We start from the raw sequence: 15,719 nt of genomic DNA, 5'->3' as shown, positions 1-15,719 counted from the left end.
ATCGTTCTTTTTTTACATCCGTTATTAGACAGTGGCAAAGCGGGACACTAATTTAACCCACACATTTTCTAGAGGGACGGCTTTAGGCGGAACACAACAGTATCGTACCACATGCAAAACGATATGACAACAATAACGTCAAATGTAACTGGCCCCTCTAACAGTACAACTGGCCCCAGCTTGTCCCCCCCAGTTGAAATGGTCTAGAACAGCCACTGCTCCTATGGGGACAGTTGAAGAACCCTTTCGGAACCTTTTAGAAAAAAAGTGTAGGTTATAAGCCGTAGCAAGGTGGTCATTTCCAGGTTATGATGAGATCTTAACTATGACCAGTAGGCTGCATAATATAGTGGTCACAATTATGACCAACTGGTCGTATGGTGGTCAGAAAAAAAACGTTATATTCTGGTGAGTAAAAATATTGTAATGACCTGGCTAGATCCTAAATGAACAAATGTCCAGACAGGATTGCGTTTACGAATTCACGATTTATTAACCAAACTCATCACAGGCTACTGTTTGGCCGTAGCCCACGCCAAATAAATCAAGGAAAACAGTATCAAACAAAGGTGACCCATCTCTTGTTAAGACCAGACGTAAAGAGGGAGAACAAGGACTAAGTTATGGTCTTAAACTTGCGGTGCTCCACTCCCTTCCAAACTATCTACTACAGTACGAGAGGTGGCAGTATAGGTAAAACCTGACCCTTTGCACAAATGTCAAAATACCCGGAAATAGCAGTGAATGCGGAAGACGAAAGATGGAGGCGGCTGTGTTCATTCTATCGCTAGTCGACTGCTGTGCTTTGATTTTTCTGGCGGTGTACTTCGTATCCTTTTCTTGAACATTAGCTAATACGTTGTGTACTGGATCTCTATTACTATCTTTGTTACAATCAATACGTTTTAGCGCTCGTGCTTTGTGGGTACCTGTCTGTGGCAGACAAGTGCTAGTTAACGGTGGCGGTGATTTAACCATGATCAAACGTATCAATCCAATCCCTACTGCTGTGTCTTGATAAACGGACGTTAGCGAACTAGCCAGCAAGGGCCAGTTAGCCAACGCCCTGTTCGTCCTTTGCACTTTAAAATGTCGATCTTCTGGCGTCAACAGCAGTGTTGACATATTTTAGATGCAGTGTCTGCTGCTTGTTTTTTCCTAGCAAAAGTTCAGTGGTTAAACAGACTGCCAGTCCTAGTTACTCACACATTCCCAAGTATTCAATGGCTTCCTCGCTTGCGTTAGCTGACATTCAGAATATAGAGAAACTGTTACAGTATAGCTAAACGTTAGCCTTATACATCTCTGTCCAGACAGTTTACATACCTTAACTTCATGAATAGGTAATTACCCTCTCCGATCTAGAATGTGACTACATCAATGCACGAGCCTGCTGTTCGAAGTTAAACAGAGTAAGCACAGTTGTCATGGGTAATTTCCTTTCAAATATATTTTTTTGCATGTACACACAGCTAGCTAGCTCTCAAGAACATAGCTTCCCTTTAGGGCTTTCGGTTAAAGGTGTAGACCCCAACTGGCTCACTGTAAACTATAATCCCGACACTGTTTTAACGGTTCGAAACATCAAATCTCGTTTGCAATAAGGTTTTGGAAACATTTGGGACTTAACTTTCACATCAGCAATAAATAATATTTCAAATTCCAAAAGATACATTTGTGAATCGCAAATCGAGCATCACCGGGCCACATTTTCGTGTACCGACGTTTCCCAATGTTCTTGAATTTCGGATTCGTTTTAAGTAATTGTTATAAGGCAGAGCACCCAGCTAATAAAGCGAGATATCCCACCTTGTTACCCACTCCACAAAGCCGGGAGGCAGCCTGTGGTCAAAACGAATGCAATCATTTTTTACACGGATAAACACCCCTACCTAAATCGAACTCCCTCCATTGGATTTTTTTTTTTTTTTTTTACACAGCAGGGTCTAACTTTGATAAACTGTGTACAGTAAGTGTATTTTTTTTTAGTTTTTTTCGTCGTTGATATGAAAGTTAGCTGCAATATGTAACTTTTTGGTCACTGGGTCAAATTCCCATAAATGTGTGTTATAGATCTGTCATTCTCATTGAAAGCAAGTCTAAGAAGAGGTAGATTATGTGTTATGTGCGAATTCTGTGCTTCCGTTTCGTTTTTGCGTCTTTACTTTAGGTTTTGTACACCATTTTCATTCAAACAAATGAAATTACAATATTTTTGGTTATGGAAGATATTTCACAGCTGTTTAGATGGTACAATGATTCTCTACACTAAACTTGCTGTTTTGTCAGAAACTGACATTTTTATTAAGTTCCAAACATTTCCAAAACCCTATCGCAAGTGAGGCGTATTTATGTTTAGACAGAGCATTTGGGTATGGTAAGGACATTTCCCACTGCAAAAAGGACGTGGAATGCCATAGAGCCCAACAGTGGAGGTGTCATAATACCCAAAACCTAAAGGTCAAACAGGAAAGTGGTTCCAATCGTTTTCCACCAATCTAAAAATCCCCTATGGGAAAAATGAAACACTTAAAATAAGTGCTGTGTTTCGTGTAGGCTTACCCTGGCGTGATGTTTTCATAACCATGTTCTATCTCGGACAAGGTGATTTATCAATATATTCTGTTCCATTAACTCTGATTCGAAAATGCTAATTAAGATCAAAGTAGACATCATGCAAAACTACAAATCCCTGCAAGCACCTGCAGACCACCGCAAGCTGACACCTTCGCTAACAGGTACTGTGTCAATTTAAAACTTGCACGAGACAGTTCACAGAATTGTCCATTTAAAGAAGTTAAGCCAATTTATTCATTACTACATTTTTTATTTTTTTTATTTCACCTTTATTTAACCAGGTAGGCAAGTTGAGAACAAGTTCTCATTTACAATTGCGACCTGGCCAAAATAAAGCAAAGCAGTTCGACAACATACAACAACACAGAGTTACACATGGAGTAAAACAAATATACAGTCAATAATACAGTAGAAAAATAAGTCTATGTACAATGTGAGCAAATGAGGTGAGATAAGGGAGGTAAAGGCAAAAAAAGTCCATGGTGGCAAAGTAAATACAATATAGCAAGTCAAACACTTGAATGGTAGATTTGTAGTAGAAGAAAGTGCAAAGTAGAAATAGAGATAATGGGGTGCAAAGGAGCAAAATAAAATAAATAAATACAGTAGTGGAAGAGGTAGTTGTTTGGGCTAAATTATAGATGGGCTATGTACAGGTGCAGTGCATTTACCTAACATTAGATAGTTAATCTAGAGATCCTACATTTTGCCTTGATTCGGCAGTCTCGTCCAGATCATCATGGCATTTGTAGTTCTTTATGATAGCCACATTAGCAGCAAACTAGCCTTTCATTTTTTGGGGGGTAAATACAGGCAAATATATTGATAAAAGTAACTTTTTATCCTAGAGCAGGCGTGTCAAAGGCCGACCTGCGACCTGATTCAATATGGCCCGCGGACTCATGCTCAGATCACATAAAGAATTTGCGATAGTAAAGTACTTGCTATTCAAATTAAAAGCATAATGAATACTCGCCTTTGTGTAATGATTTAACTCCGACCGCTTGTGGGACATTTATTTTGAACGCACGTATAAGTAACAACTGCACGAGGACAGGCAGTGACTGACAGGCTGACACACACATAACAAATAGTAGCTAGCTAGAAATTGCGCTAAAATGAGTTTTTCCAAAGGAAAATAGACAATGAATGTAGGGTGTTCCAGCAAGAGTGAACTTCGAAATATTTCTTTATTGAGGTATCAGGGAAAGCTGTGTGCAAGGAGAGCATCGCTGTCTTGAAAGACTACAACTTGTCCCGACACTTCCAGACGAAGCATGCAGAGAAATATAGGAATATGTCTTCTGAGCAGAGGGCAAGTGCATCGAAATAGTTGCTTTCTCAGTTGCAAAAACAGAAAGTACTTCTCACAAAACTGCATTCAGCAAACGACGGAATTGCGAGTGCTAGCTAAGTACTGTCCTACACAATTGCTAAACATAGCAAGCCATTCGCTGAGGATGAATTCATTAAAGAATGTTTCATAGACTCTGCAGCAATACTTTGCCCCGACAAGAAAGCTATTTAAAAATGTTTCCCTGTCAAGACGAACGGTGACACGGCATATTGAGGACATCACAAAGAATATGGAACAACAGTTGAAAGACAAGGTAAAGGATTTCACCTATTTCTCCTTGGCCCTGGATGAGAGCAGTGATGCATGTGACACGCCGCAGTTGTTGATATTCTTATGAGGCATAACCCCAGACTTTGTAATTGCAGAGGAGCTTACTTCGGTGCAGTCAATGAAGAGCACAACCACAGTGAAATATTCATTGGAGGAGGTTAATAAGTGTGTGGCAAAGCTGGGACTGAGTTTAGAAAAGTTAACCAGTGTGACCACTGATGGGTGCCCAAACTTCACAGGAAAAAACGTTGGCCTTTTGAAAATGATACAAGATCAAGTAGCTGAGCTGAACCAGATCAGAACATTCTTTTCTTGCATTGCATTGCATTATTCATCAGCAGGTGCTCTGTAAATGTGTTCTGAAAATGAGCCATGTTGTGGATACAGTCACTAAAGTGGTAAACTTCGTAAGAGCAAAATATTTAAACCACAGGCAGTTTCTCACTGTTGGAAGAGACAGTCGGATCATGCAGATTTCCCCTTATACACAAACGTGAGATGGCTCAGTTAGGGAAAGGTGCTTAAAAGGGTGTGGGACCTGAAGTCGGAGATTGCTGAGTATTTGCAAATTAAAAGGAAAATATGTGGATTTCCATCAACTGCAAGATAAAGAATGGTTGGCTGATTTTTGCCTTCACTGTGGACATCATGGCCCTCATGAATGAACTGAATTCCAAACTACAAGGGAAGGGCCTTTTTGCACATCAGATGTACAGCCTTGTCAAAGCCTTCAAGGGAAAGTTACTCTTCCTGACCTGCCACGTAGAAACCAACAATCTCACCCACCTTCCGACTACTAGTCTGTTCCCTATCAGATGACCAGCGGGAGAAGTATACATCGCTGCTGCGTACTTTGAACGGTGAGTTTTCTCGTCGTTTTGAGTATTTCAGATGTTGGAAAATGACATGCTGTTGGTTTCCTTTCAACTTCAATGTGGATAACGCTCCCACTGACCTGCAACTTGAGCTTATCAATCTTCAGTCTGATGCAGTGATTGGGGAACTATTCAGAACAATGTCCCTGACGAGGTTCTATGCATCTCTCGATGAACAAAACTTTCCAAAGATTAGGAGTGATGCTCAGAAGATGTTTGCACTGTTTGGGTCAACCTATGTATGTGAACAGACATTTTCAGTGATGAAATATAACAAGTGAAGGCACAGATCATCTCTTACTGACTCGCACCTCTCAGAAATCCTGCGCATAGCGACGTCAGAAACTTAACCTGACTGCACTGCTCTCGTCAATGCCCATCAGAGACTTCACTCCACACTGATTGAGTACCGTAAATTCCGGACTATAAGCCGCAACTTTTTTCCCAGGCTTTGAACCTCGCGGCTTAAACAATGACGCGGCTAATATATGGATTTTTTTTTTTTTTAAACACATTCTGTGACGTGCTCAGTTTTTTGGCGGCATGAAGCTTTCATTAGACCAATGAAATTGGCGAACGGGTTAAGGTCAAACAACGTTTTTGTTTACTGTTTAGATTAAATCGAGCGCTCTCAAACTTCCCATCATTCTGATTACGGTAGTCATTTTGTCACCCTCATCATGGCAAAGACACGGAGAAATGCATATGATGCAGCTTTCAAGTTGAAGGCGATTGATCTGGCTGTTGGAAAAGGAAATAGAGCTGCTGCACGGGAGCTTGGTCTTAATGAGTCGATGATAAGACGTTGGAAACAGCAGCGTGAGGAATTGACTCAGTGCAAAAAGACAACTAAAGCTTACTGCTAATGTTTTATTTTTTGTTACAAGCCGTGTTTCGTTAAAGCCTGTGTAAAATTCATTTGTTTCAATGTACCGGTAGGCACCTGCGGCTTATTTATGTTCAAAATAATATATATTTTTTAATTCAGTGGCTGCGGGTTATATTCAGGCGCGCTTAATAGTCCGGAAATTACGGTAGTTGAAATGGAATGTTGAGCTCTCTCTTGTGTTTTTGTACATACCCGTTAACAAGAGTTCTGTCTGTGGCGCTGAATGTTCAGTTTCCTGTAGTGCATTGCATGTTTATTAATGGAAATACCTACCAAAAGGAGAACATGGATGTGGTTTATTTCTGTGCATTTTAAAAAAGTAAAATAAGTAGCATATCTGGATGTGATTTACAGTAGATATCTGTCAACACAGTCATACACATGATGTATAATCCTGTAATATGATTCTGGCCCACGATGGCAAAAATATATTCTAATGTGGCCCTCCATGGAAAATAATTGCCCAGGCCTGTCCTAGAGAGATTTACACAGTTATCAAGAAGTCACTCAAGGGTAAGCCTACATAAGAAACAGCCTTTATTTGAAGTGTTTCTAAAATTCCCTATGGGGAAAAATGAATGGTGGAAAAATTATTGGAACTGTTTCCCTGTTCGACTGCTAGGTTTCATGGGTATTATGACTCATACTGTGGTATTCTATAGGACTCATGATAAGTACAAGCTGTGCACCTGAGTACAGAGCAGACATGAGAAAGAATGTCATATTTTGTTAATGTTGGTATAGGTTAAGGGAGTGAACGATATTTCAAATAAGGTTTACATGGAGAAAATCGGACCTCTCTGAAATGAAAATGGATGGCCCTACCTTCAGTAAAATATATTTTACAAAAACCCTCCCTGAACGCTTCAAAAAAAGTTTTTAAAAAATCAACCCTCCCCTGTACCCAAAATAATAAAAACATAAAGTAGATGGCAACTTTGACTCTCCTGAACTGCCCCCATAGTCCTACACAGCACAGCCATTGGTTAAACTGCACACAAAAATGTTTTTGATTAGCAAGAGCAGAGCAGGCCAGGGCTCAGGTTTGGATTATCCATTGCAGTGTGTAATGCAGCCTAGTTTCATTTACACCATCCCAGCAGCTATCTTAGAAATATAACTTTGCTCTGTGTTTTTTGAGCATGCACTTCGTAGCCTATAGGCTATTGATCGTTTAATTGAGAACACACTAAATAGCCTATAGGCGCACTTGATATTGAGTGCCCAGGGGAGAAACCGAGATGAGGGGCGGCATCAGGCACACATGGATTTATAGCCTAATAAGCAACTACTTCTAAAACACTGAGGAATATTGACATTTCAATCAATTACAAATTACATGACCCTCCTCTGGACTAGATTAATAAAATACTAAACCCTCCACTTGACTAATTGAAAAAGCATAACCCTCCCCCATTTTCCTCCAGGTAACAGTTCTATAAATGTCGATCCATCCCTAAATCCATTTGAATTCAAATCACTTTTTGGCAGGATCCCTTTTGATTGAAGTAAAACTTTCCATACATGTTTGCCCATGGAGAAAGTGGTCGGAAAGTGACTTTTTGGACCTGATTGGCAAAAGGTTCAGGAGATAAAGGTGCTAAGAGTTGACCAATTATGCATACCCCACCATACCATGAGACATCCATGTCTTCTTCACTGGAAAAGATAGTTCAGTGTGATATCATTTTAAAAGCTTACAAACAGTGTTAAACTATTTTATTTATTGGACAAATATTTTTGGAATTAAAAATGTCATTTTGAAACCTTGAACATCAATTATCCAAAAAAGTGTAAAAATAAGTTTTCTTCATATTCTCATATATCATATTTCGCATCATCTGAGGTTTTTGTGTTGTGCCCACCATTGGTTGAGACGCAACATGCTCTTGAATACAGGGTGGTTGTCATTTCAATCATAGAAATATTATTCATAGAATGGAATCAACCCTTCAGACCACTGTAATTTACATTTACGTCATTTAGCAGACACTCTTATCCAGAGCGACTTACAAATTGGTGCATTCACCTTATGATATCCAGTGGAACAACCACTTAACAATAGTACATCTATCTTTTTTTGGGGGGGGGGGTTAGAAGGATTACTTTATCCTATCCCAGGTATTCCTTAAAGAGGTGGGGTTTCAGGTGTCTCCGGAAGGTGGTGATTGACTCCGCTGTCCTGGCGTCGTGAGGGAGCTTGTTCCACCATTGGGGTGCCAGAGCAGCGAACAGTTTTGACTGGGCTGAGCGGGAACTGTGCTTCCACAGAGGTAGGGAGGCGAGCAGGCCAGAGCTGGATGAACGCAGTGCCCTTCTTTGGGTGTAGGGACTGATCAGAGCCTGAAGATACGGAAGTGCCGTTCCCCTCACAGCTCCGTAGGCAAGCACCATGGTCTTGTAGCAGATGCGAGCTTCAACTGGAAGCCAGTGGAGTGTGCGGAGGAGCGGGGTGACGTGAGAGAACTTGGGAAGGTTGAACACCAGACGGGCTGCGGTGTTCTGGATGAGTTGTAGGGGTTTAATGGCACAGGCAGGGAGCCCCGCCAGCAGCGAGTTGCAGTAATCCAGACGGGAGATGACAAGTGCCTGGATTAGGACCTGCGCCGCTTCCTGTGTAAGGCAGGGTCGTACTCTGCGAATGTTGTAGAGCATGAACCTACAGGATCGGGTCACCGCCTTGATGTTAGCGGAGAACGACAGGGTGTTGTCCAGGGTCACGCCAAGGCTCTTAGCACTCTGGGAGGAGGACACAATGGAGTTGTCAACCGTGATGGCGAGATCATGGAACGGGCAGTCCTTCCCCGGGAGGAAGAGCAGCTCCGTCTTGCCGAGGTTCAGCAGTCATCCACACTGATATGTCTGCCAGACATGCAGAGATGCGATTCGCCACCTGGTTATCAGAAGGGGGAAAGGAGAAGATTAATTGTGTGTCGTCTGCGTAGCAATGATAGGAGAGACCATGTGAGGATATGACAAAGCCAAGTGACTTGGTGTATAGCGAGAATAGGAGAGGGCCTAGAACTGAGCCCTGGGGGACACCAGTGGTGAGAGCACGTGGTGCGGAGACGGATTCTCGCCACGCCACCTGGTAGGAGCGACCTGTAAGGTAGGACGCAATCCAAGAGTGAGCCGCGCCGGAGATGCCCAACCCGGAGAGGGTGGAGAGGAGGATCTGATGGTTCACAGTATCAAAGGCAGCAGAAAGGTCTAGAAGGATGAGAGCTGAGGAGAGAGAGTTAGCTTTAGCAGTGCGGAGAGCCTCCGTGACACAGAGAAGAGCAGTCTCAGTTGAATGACCAGTCTTGAAACCTGACTGATTTGGATCAAGAAGGTCATTCTGAGAGAGATAGCAAGAGAGCTGGCCAAGGACGGCATGCTCAAGTTTTGGAGAGAAAAGAAAGAAGGGATACTGGTCTGTAGTTGTTGACATCGGAGGGATCGAGTGTAGGTTTTTTGAGAAGGGGTGCAACTCTCGCTCTCTTGAAGACGGAAGGGATGTAGCCAGCGGTCAAGGATGAGTTGAGTTGAGGTAGGGGAGAAGGTCTCCGGAAAGGGTCTGGAGAAGAGAGGAGGGGATAGGGTCAAGCGGGCAGGTTGTTGGGCGGCCGGCCGTCACAAGTCGCAAGATAGATTTTTTTTTTTTTAGCTATTGACATTTAAAATGAATTGAAATTTGTGACCGCCCATCGTCGACTGTCAACTTAGTCATGTCTATTCTATTATCTATATTTCTATGATTTCAATAGGTTTCCTATGGATGATTGACAGTATAATTTAAAACAACAGATATTCCCATTCAAGTCAACATTCTCTGATGTGTGGACCTCCAACCATCTTTGTGGTACCATTCAAAATTTGACATTTCAATTTTATTCCCATATTTGAACATTTATCAGCCAAAACAGGACACCCACCTTGTATTCAAGAGCATGTTGTCTTAACCGATGACACAACACAAACATCTTAGACTATGTAAAATAGGGTCTAAGGTACAATATATGCGATTAGAGTTTTTAGATAATTAAGTCCCACCCTAGTCAACAGCCAGTGGAATCGCGTGGCGCAAAATACAAATACCTCAAAAATGCTATAACTTCAATTTCTCAAACATATGACTATTTTTACACCATTTTAAAGACAAGACTCTAGTTAATCTAACTACATTGTCCGATTTCAAAAAGGCTTTACAGCGAAAGCAAAACATTAGATTATGTCAGGAGAGTACCCTGCCAAAAATAATCACACAGCCATTTTCAAAGCAAGCATATATGTCACAAAAACCAAAACCACAGCTAAATGCAGCACTAACCTCCTAGGACATTATGTTATACAATACATGCATGTTTTGTTCATATTTATATCAAAAAACTGCTTTTTACATTAGCATGTGATGTTCAGAACTAGCATACCCAGTGAAAACTTCCGGTGAATTTACTAAATTACTCATGATAAACGTTCACAAAATACATAACAATTATTGTAAGAATTATAGATACAGAACTCCTTCATGCAATCGCGGTGTCAGATTTTAAAATAGCTTTTCGGCAAAAGCACATTTTGCAATATTCTGAGTACATAGCTCGGCCATCACGGCTAGCTATTTTGACACCCACCAAGTTTGGGACAACCTAAACTCAGAATTACTATTAGAAAAATTGGATTACCTTTGCTGTTCTTCATCAGAATGCACTCCCAGGACTTCTACTTCAACAACAAATGTTGTTTTGGTTACAAATAATCCATAGTTATATTCAAATAGCTCCGTTTTGTTCGTGCGTTCAGGTCACTATCCGAAGGGTGACGCGCGAGCGCATTTCGTGACAAAAAAATTCAAAATATTCCATTACCGTACTTCGAAGCATGTCAAACGCTGTTTAAAATCAATTTTTATGCTATTTTTCTTGTAAAATAGCGATAATATTCCAACCGGGCAACGTTGTATTCATTCAAAGGCTGAAAGAAAAAAATTGAGTAGTCTCGTGAACGCGCATCTCAGTGTCACTGTCCCCAGGCTGACCACTCACAAATTCTGCTGCTGTTCTTTGCCCAGAGACAGCAGACACCCCATTCCACTTTCTGGCGCCTTCTGAGAGCCAATGGAAGCCTTAGAAAATGTCACGTTACAGCACAGATGCTGTATTTTCGATAGAGATGCAACAGAAGGACAACAAATTGTCAGACAGGGCACTTCCTGTATGGAATCTTCTCAGGTTTTGACCTGCCATATGAGTTCTGTTATACTCAGACACCATTCAAACAGTTTTAGAAACTTTAGTGTTTTCTATCCAATTCTACTAATTATATGCATATTCTCGTTTCTGGGCAAGAGTAGTAACCAGTTTAAATCGGGTACGTTTTTTATCCGGCCGTGCAAATACTGCCCCCTAGCCCCAATAGGTTAAAGGACATTATAAAAATAAATCTAGAAATTGTCCAACAATTTGACAACCCTGTTTTGTAAGGTTTTAAATTATATAAATCTCAACTGTTTTATCTTTTCCAGTGACGACGACATGGTATGGTGGGGTATGCAAAATGGGTTAACTTTGAGCACCTTTATCTCATGAATGTTTTGGAATTCAGGTCCCTAAAGTCACTTTCTGAGCACTTCTCCAATGGTTAAATAGGCCTATGTATGGAAGGTTTCGTTCAAATCAAAAGGTGTGCAGTCAAAAAGTTATTGAATTCAAATGGATTTACCCTACATGTAACTTTCAGCTTCCTGACTTATACCTCTGTGGCCCATTGTCTTTTGTTGTGTCCTGTATGCTTGTGCTCATATACTTTTCATAATGTGCATCTGCAGTGGGTTGTACCAGAGCTGGTAGGCCAGGCCCTGGCAACAGTGCTGATGCTTGTCTCCCTGCACTGGTTTGTCTTCCTACTCAACCTGCCTGTGGCCGCCTGGAACATGTACAGGTAAGTACGTTGTACCTGTTGTTTGTTATGACGACTGAATGTTAATGACCAACGGCATCTTCTTTTCCTATGTGAGCACTAAAGACACTTTTGTGTCTGAGGAGTGAGGGGTTCCGCTCAGAGCTGTCATCAGTGGCTGTGTTGTAAACCTTACGATAAGATATACTTCATTTTACATTGAAATTCATTTCGCGACGTCAGCATACGAACACAACACAATATACAGTTGAAGTCGGGAAGTTACATACACCTTAGCAAATACATTTAAACTCAGTTTTTCACAATTCCTGATATTTAATGCCAGTAAAAATTCTTAGGTCAGTTAGGATCACCACTTTATTTTAAGAAATGTCAGAATAATAGTAGAGAGAATGATTTATTTCTTTCATCACATTCCCAGTGGGTCAGAAGTTTACATACACTCAATTAGTATTTGGTAGCATTGCCTTTAAATTGTTTAACTTGGGTCAAACATTTTGGTTAGCCTTCCACAAGCTTCCCACACACTGGGTGAATTTTGGCCCATTCCTCCTGACAGAGCTGGTGTAACTGAGTCAGGTTTGTAGGCCTCCTTGCTCACACACGCTTTTTCAGTTCTGCCCACACATTTTCTATATGATTGAGGTCAGGGCTTTGTGATGGCCACTCCAATACCTTGACTTTGTTGTCCTTAAGTCATTTTGCCACAACTTTGGAAGTATGCTTGGGGTCATTGTCTATTTGGAAGACCCGTTTGCGACCAAGCTTTAACTTCCTGGCTGGTGTCTTGAGATGTTGCTTCAATATATCCACACAATTTTTCTGCCTCATGATGCCATCTATTTTGTGAAATGCACCAGTCCCTCCTGCAGCAAAGAACCCCCCACAATATGATGCTGCCACCCCTGTGCTTCACGGTTGGGATGGTGTTCTTCAGCTTGCAAGCCTCTCTCAGGTTATGTCGATATAGGACTCGTTTTACTGTGGAAATAGATACTTTTGTGCCCGTTTCCTCCAGCATGTCAAGCAAAGAGGCACTGAGTTTGAAGGTAGGTCTTGAAATACATCCACAGGTCCACCTCCAATTGACTCAAATGATGTCAATTAGCCTATCAGAAGCTTCTAAAGCCATGACATCATTTTCTGGAGTTTTCCAATGTGTTTAAAGGCACAGTGAACTTAGTGAATGTAAACCTCTGACCTACTGGAATTGTGATACAGTGAATTATAAGTGAAATAATCTGTCTGTAAACAATTGTTGGAAAAATTACTTGTCATGCACAAAGTAGATGTCCTAACTGACTTGCCAAAACTATAGTTTGTTAACAAGAAATTTGTGGAGTGGTTGAAAAACAAGTTTTAATGACTCCAACCTAAGTGTATGTAAACTTCCGACTTCAACTGTATTACATGCGGTACTGAAAACTGGAAAGTTAGTATACGATTCACCCACTTACATTTTCACATATTATACTGTCCGACAGTGTATTGGGCCTGCATCTGTCCTATGTCCCACTGTTTAACAGGCCTTGCTCCTATTATTACTGAACAGTGGGACCCTTAATCTCCTTCTGGAGGGCAGCAGCTCAAATCATTGGGCAAGATTGTGTGTGGGGTCCTCTATGATGCTCTTGGCCTTGTCCCTTGCCAGTTTATCATAGTGGCTCTGAAGACCCCTGCATTGCAGCCCGTAGAGCTTGGACCCCAGGTTCACAGTCCGCCTGAGAATACCCTTATTAGCCACTGACTGCCCACCGTACCAGGCCAGGAAACAGAAAGTCAGCACTCTCTCTATATGGCAGGTGTAGTAGGTGGAGTGTCTAGGTGTTGACGTTCAGTTGTCTGTCTGCGCAGGAGGTACAGTCGTGGTTGGTATTTTTTATTGATGTTCTGAGTGTTGGCATTAAAAGGGTGTGCTGTCCATGATGGTTCCCAGGTCCCTACAACTCAACACTATCTCTTCACCAATCAGGACTAGGTGGCTCACTGAGTCTGCCTTCCCCATGAAATCAGTAAGCAGTTTTGTTGCGTTTGATGTAGTTATTGCACCAGTGATGAACCCTGTTTACGTCTGTTTGGAAATGCAGTGTGTCATCTGAGGATGCCTGGTGGTGTCTGCATATTTCACTGCCAAGCAGTTCCCATCAGAGCCTTTCAGGTCATTGGTGCATATGAATAATAGCACTGTAGAGATGACAGTTCCTTTTTGGGAACCGGTAGATATACACAGAGGAAGTGATGTTGTTGAACTTGACATGCTGCCCCCTGCTCAGCAGGAAGTCTAGCACCCACAAGTAATACTATAACTACCCTAACCCATGTAAGCCCCTTACAAACTCCCCAGTTCTTAGAGATATAGCCCAGACCCAAGCTGTTACCTACAATGCTATGGTTGTTCTAATGTCTCGTGTGTTGTCTACCTATTGTTTATCTGACAGGGTTTGGAAGGTGCCCATGGGAAACATGGGGGTGTTTGACCCCACTGAGATCCACAACCGGGGACAACTAAAGTCTCACATGAAGGAGTCCATGATCAAACTCGGCTTCCACCTGCTCTGCTTCTTCATCTACCTTTACAGGTAAGAGATTGTCCCTTGCTGTCTGGGATTCTATATGCTAGCTGCTGTCATATGTTACAGTACTAACATAGCTAATCTTACTGCTCATTTATTTATTGCTTAGTACAGGATAACTTTTATGTTTAGCCTGAGCTTAAGTTTTGTTATTAAAGTAATTTCTTCACTTGTCACACGCTTCCTTTCTCCTCCACAGCATGATCCTGGCACTGATCAACGATTGAGATGCCCATGGCCGTTTTAATTCAATCGGCCGAATCACAAACTATTCAGTATGTGGTGTTCAATATGTTCTCAGTCCTCTGCTCAGCTGGAGTCACCTGACATTACACTCCTCTGGACACCTAATCAATGCTCAGACCCCCCTCCCCTCCATTACATACCTCTGTGTTCTCATAACTGCCCTGGAATTGTGTGTGCGTGTGCTTTTGTTCAGCCTGTGTCCAACAATGCTGTCCGTGCACTGCTCCTCTGGGCAGATGGAAAACATGACAATCGTACAGGCTAGATGGTGCATACGATTGGCTAACGCATTTTCAGCCAATCACAACAGCTAGCACATCCTCTTGCAGCCTGCCGAACATCATCTTTGATATGTCAATGCCATATTTGATTGTCATATTTATTTTTTTGTCTCTTGTCATCATGCTGGAAAATCCTTGAATTGAATATCCTTTTGCAGAATACTAACCTGTGTTTTGGCAATCTATTTCTATTATATTTTCTTGCAGTCTCTTAACATCAACATAGATCTGACATCCCCTGACTGCTGAAAGGCACACATTTGATTGGTATTATAAAATAAAAAAGTGTACTCGGGAATACATGCACCTGGATTGGAAAATGTTTTTCAACCCTATTTTTATCACTCGACTGTGTATCAATGGGCAATATAACCTTGATTCAATCCGTAGCACTGAAGAGCTACGCTGTAGCGTGATTTCATTTAAGGTAATTTCCAATTGAGCTGACATGTAACATTGCATTTAAATTTGTGTAGTGCTTCAGATTGAATCAAATCCCTTGTCTGTATCATAGTTGTATTACATTTCACTATGTATGACAAAAGCACATTTACTACACATCACTATGTTATTTGTGCAGTTTGAGAATGACCATGTTCCAGACAAATGTATTTCTCTATGGGGAAGGGTGTGTGTTCAGATTGATTTAAACAAACTAAAATTACTTTTTATTTGTGCGGTTTCTTAAATAAACTTGAAAGAGAACAATTGGTGTCTTTTTTTCTTGTGAGATTGTATTGAGGTAGGGCT

The 15,719-nt window shown here is 41.4% G+C and overlaps 1 protein-coding gene across 6 annotated transcripts; it reads left to right on the top strand.

The window, feature by feature from the left end:
* The first annotated feature begins 131 nt into the window (after positions 1 to 131).
* Positions 132 to 15,677, top strand: LOC100195842 (cornichon homolog 4). Of its 6 annotated transcripts, none has more exons than XM_014200176.3 (5): positions 710 to 829; positions 4,971 to 5,064; positions 11,778 to 11,890; positions 14,308 to 14,448; positions 14,642 to 15,677. In XM_014200176.3, the coding sequence occupies exons 3-5, from the start codon at positions 11,823 to 11,825 to the stop codon at positions 14,667 to 14,669; spliced, it is 237 nt and encodes a 78-aa protein (XP_014055651.1). In that variant the 5' UTR covers positions 710 to 829; positions 4,971 to 5,064; positions 11,778 to 11,822; the 3' UTR covers positions 14,670 to 15,677.
* The last annotated feature ends 42 nt before the right edge of the window (positions 15,678 to 15,719 follow it).

The sequence above is a fragment of the Salmo salar genome, chromosome 05, assembly GCF_965601325.2.
Source record: "Salmo salar chromosome 05, fSalSal1, whole genome shotgun sequence".
Lineage (NCBI taxonomy): Eukaryota > Metazoa > Chordata > Actinopteri > Salmoniformes > Salmonidae > Salmo > Salmo salar.
Note: the sequence above shows the minus strand (reverse complement) of the source record. Positions and strands in the feature narration are given on the sequence as shown.

Coding starts and splice junctions, on each gene's coding strand:
- LOC100195842 (XM_014200175.3), top strand. CDS start 4,164: ATGGAACAACAGTTGAAAGACAAG. Junction 4,188..11,777: donor AACAACAGTTGAAAGACAAG/GTAAAGGATTTC, acceptor GTGCATCTGCAG/TGGGTTGTACCAGAGCTGGT. Junction 14,449..14,641: donor TTCTTCATCTACCTTTACAG/GTAAGAGATTGT, acceptor TCTCCTCCACAG/CATGATCCTGGCACTGATCA.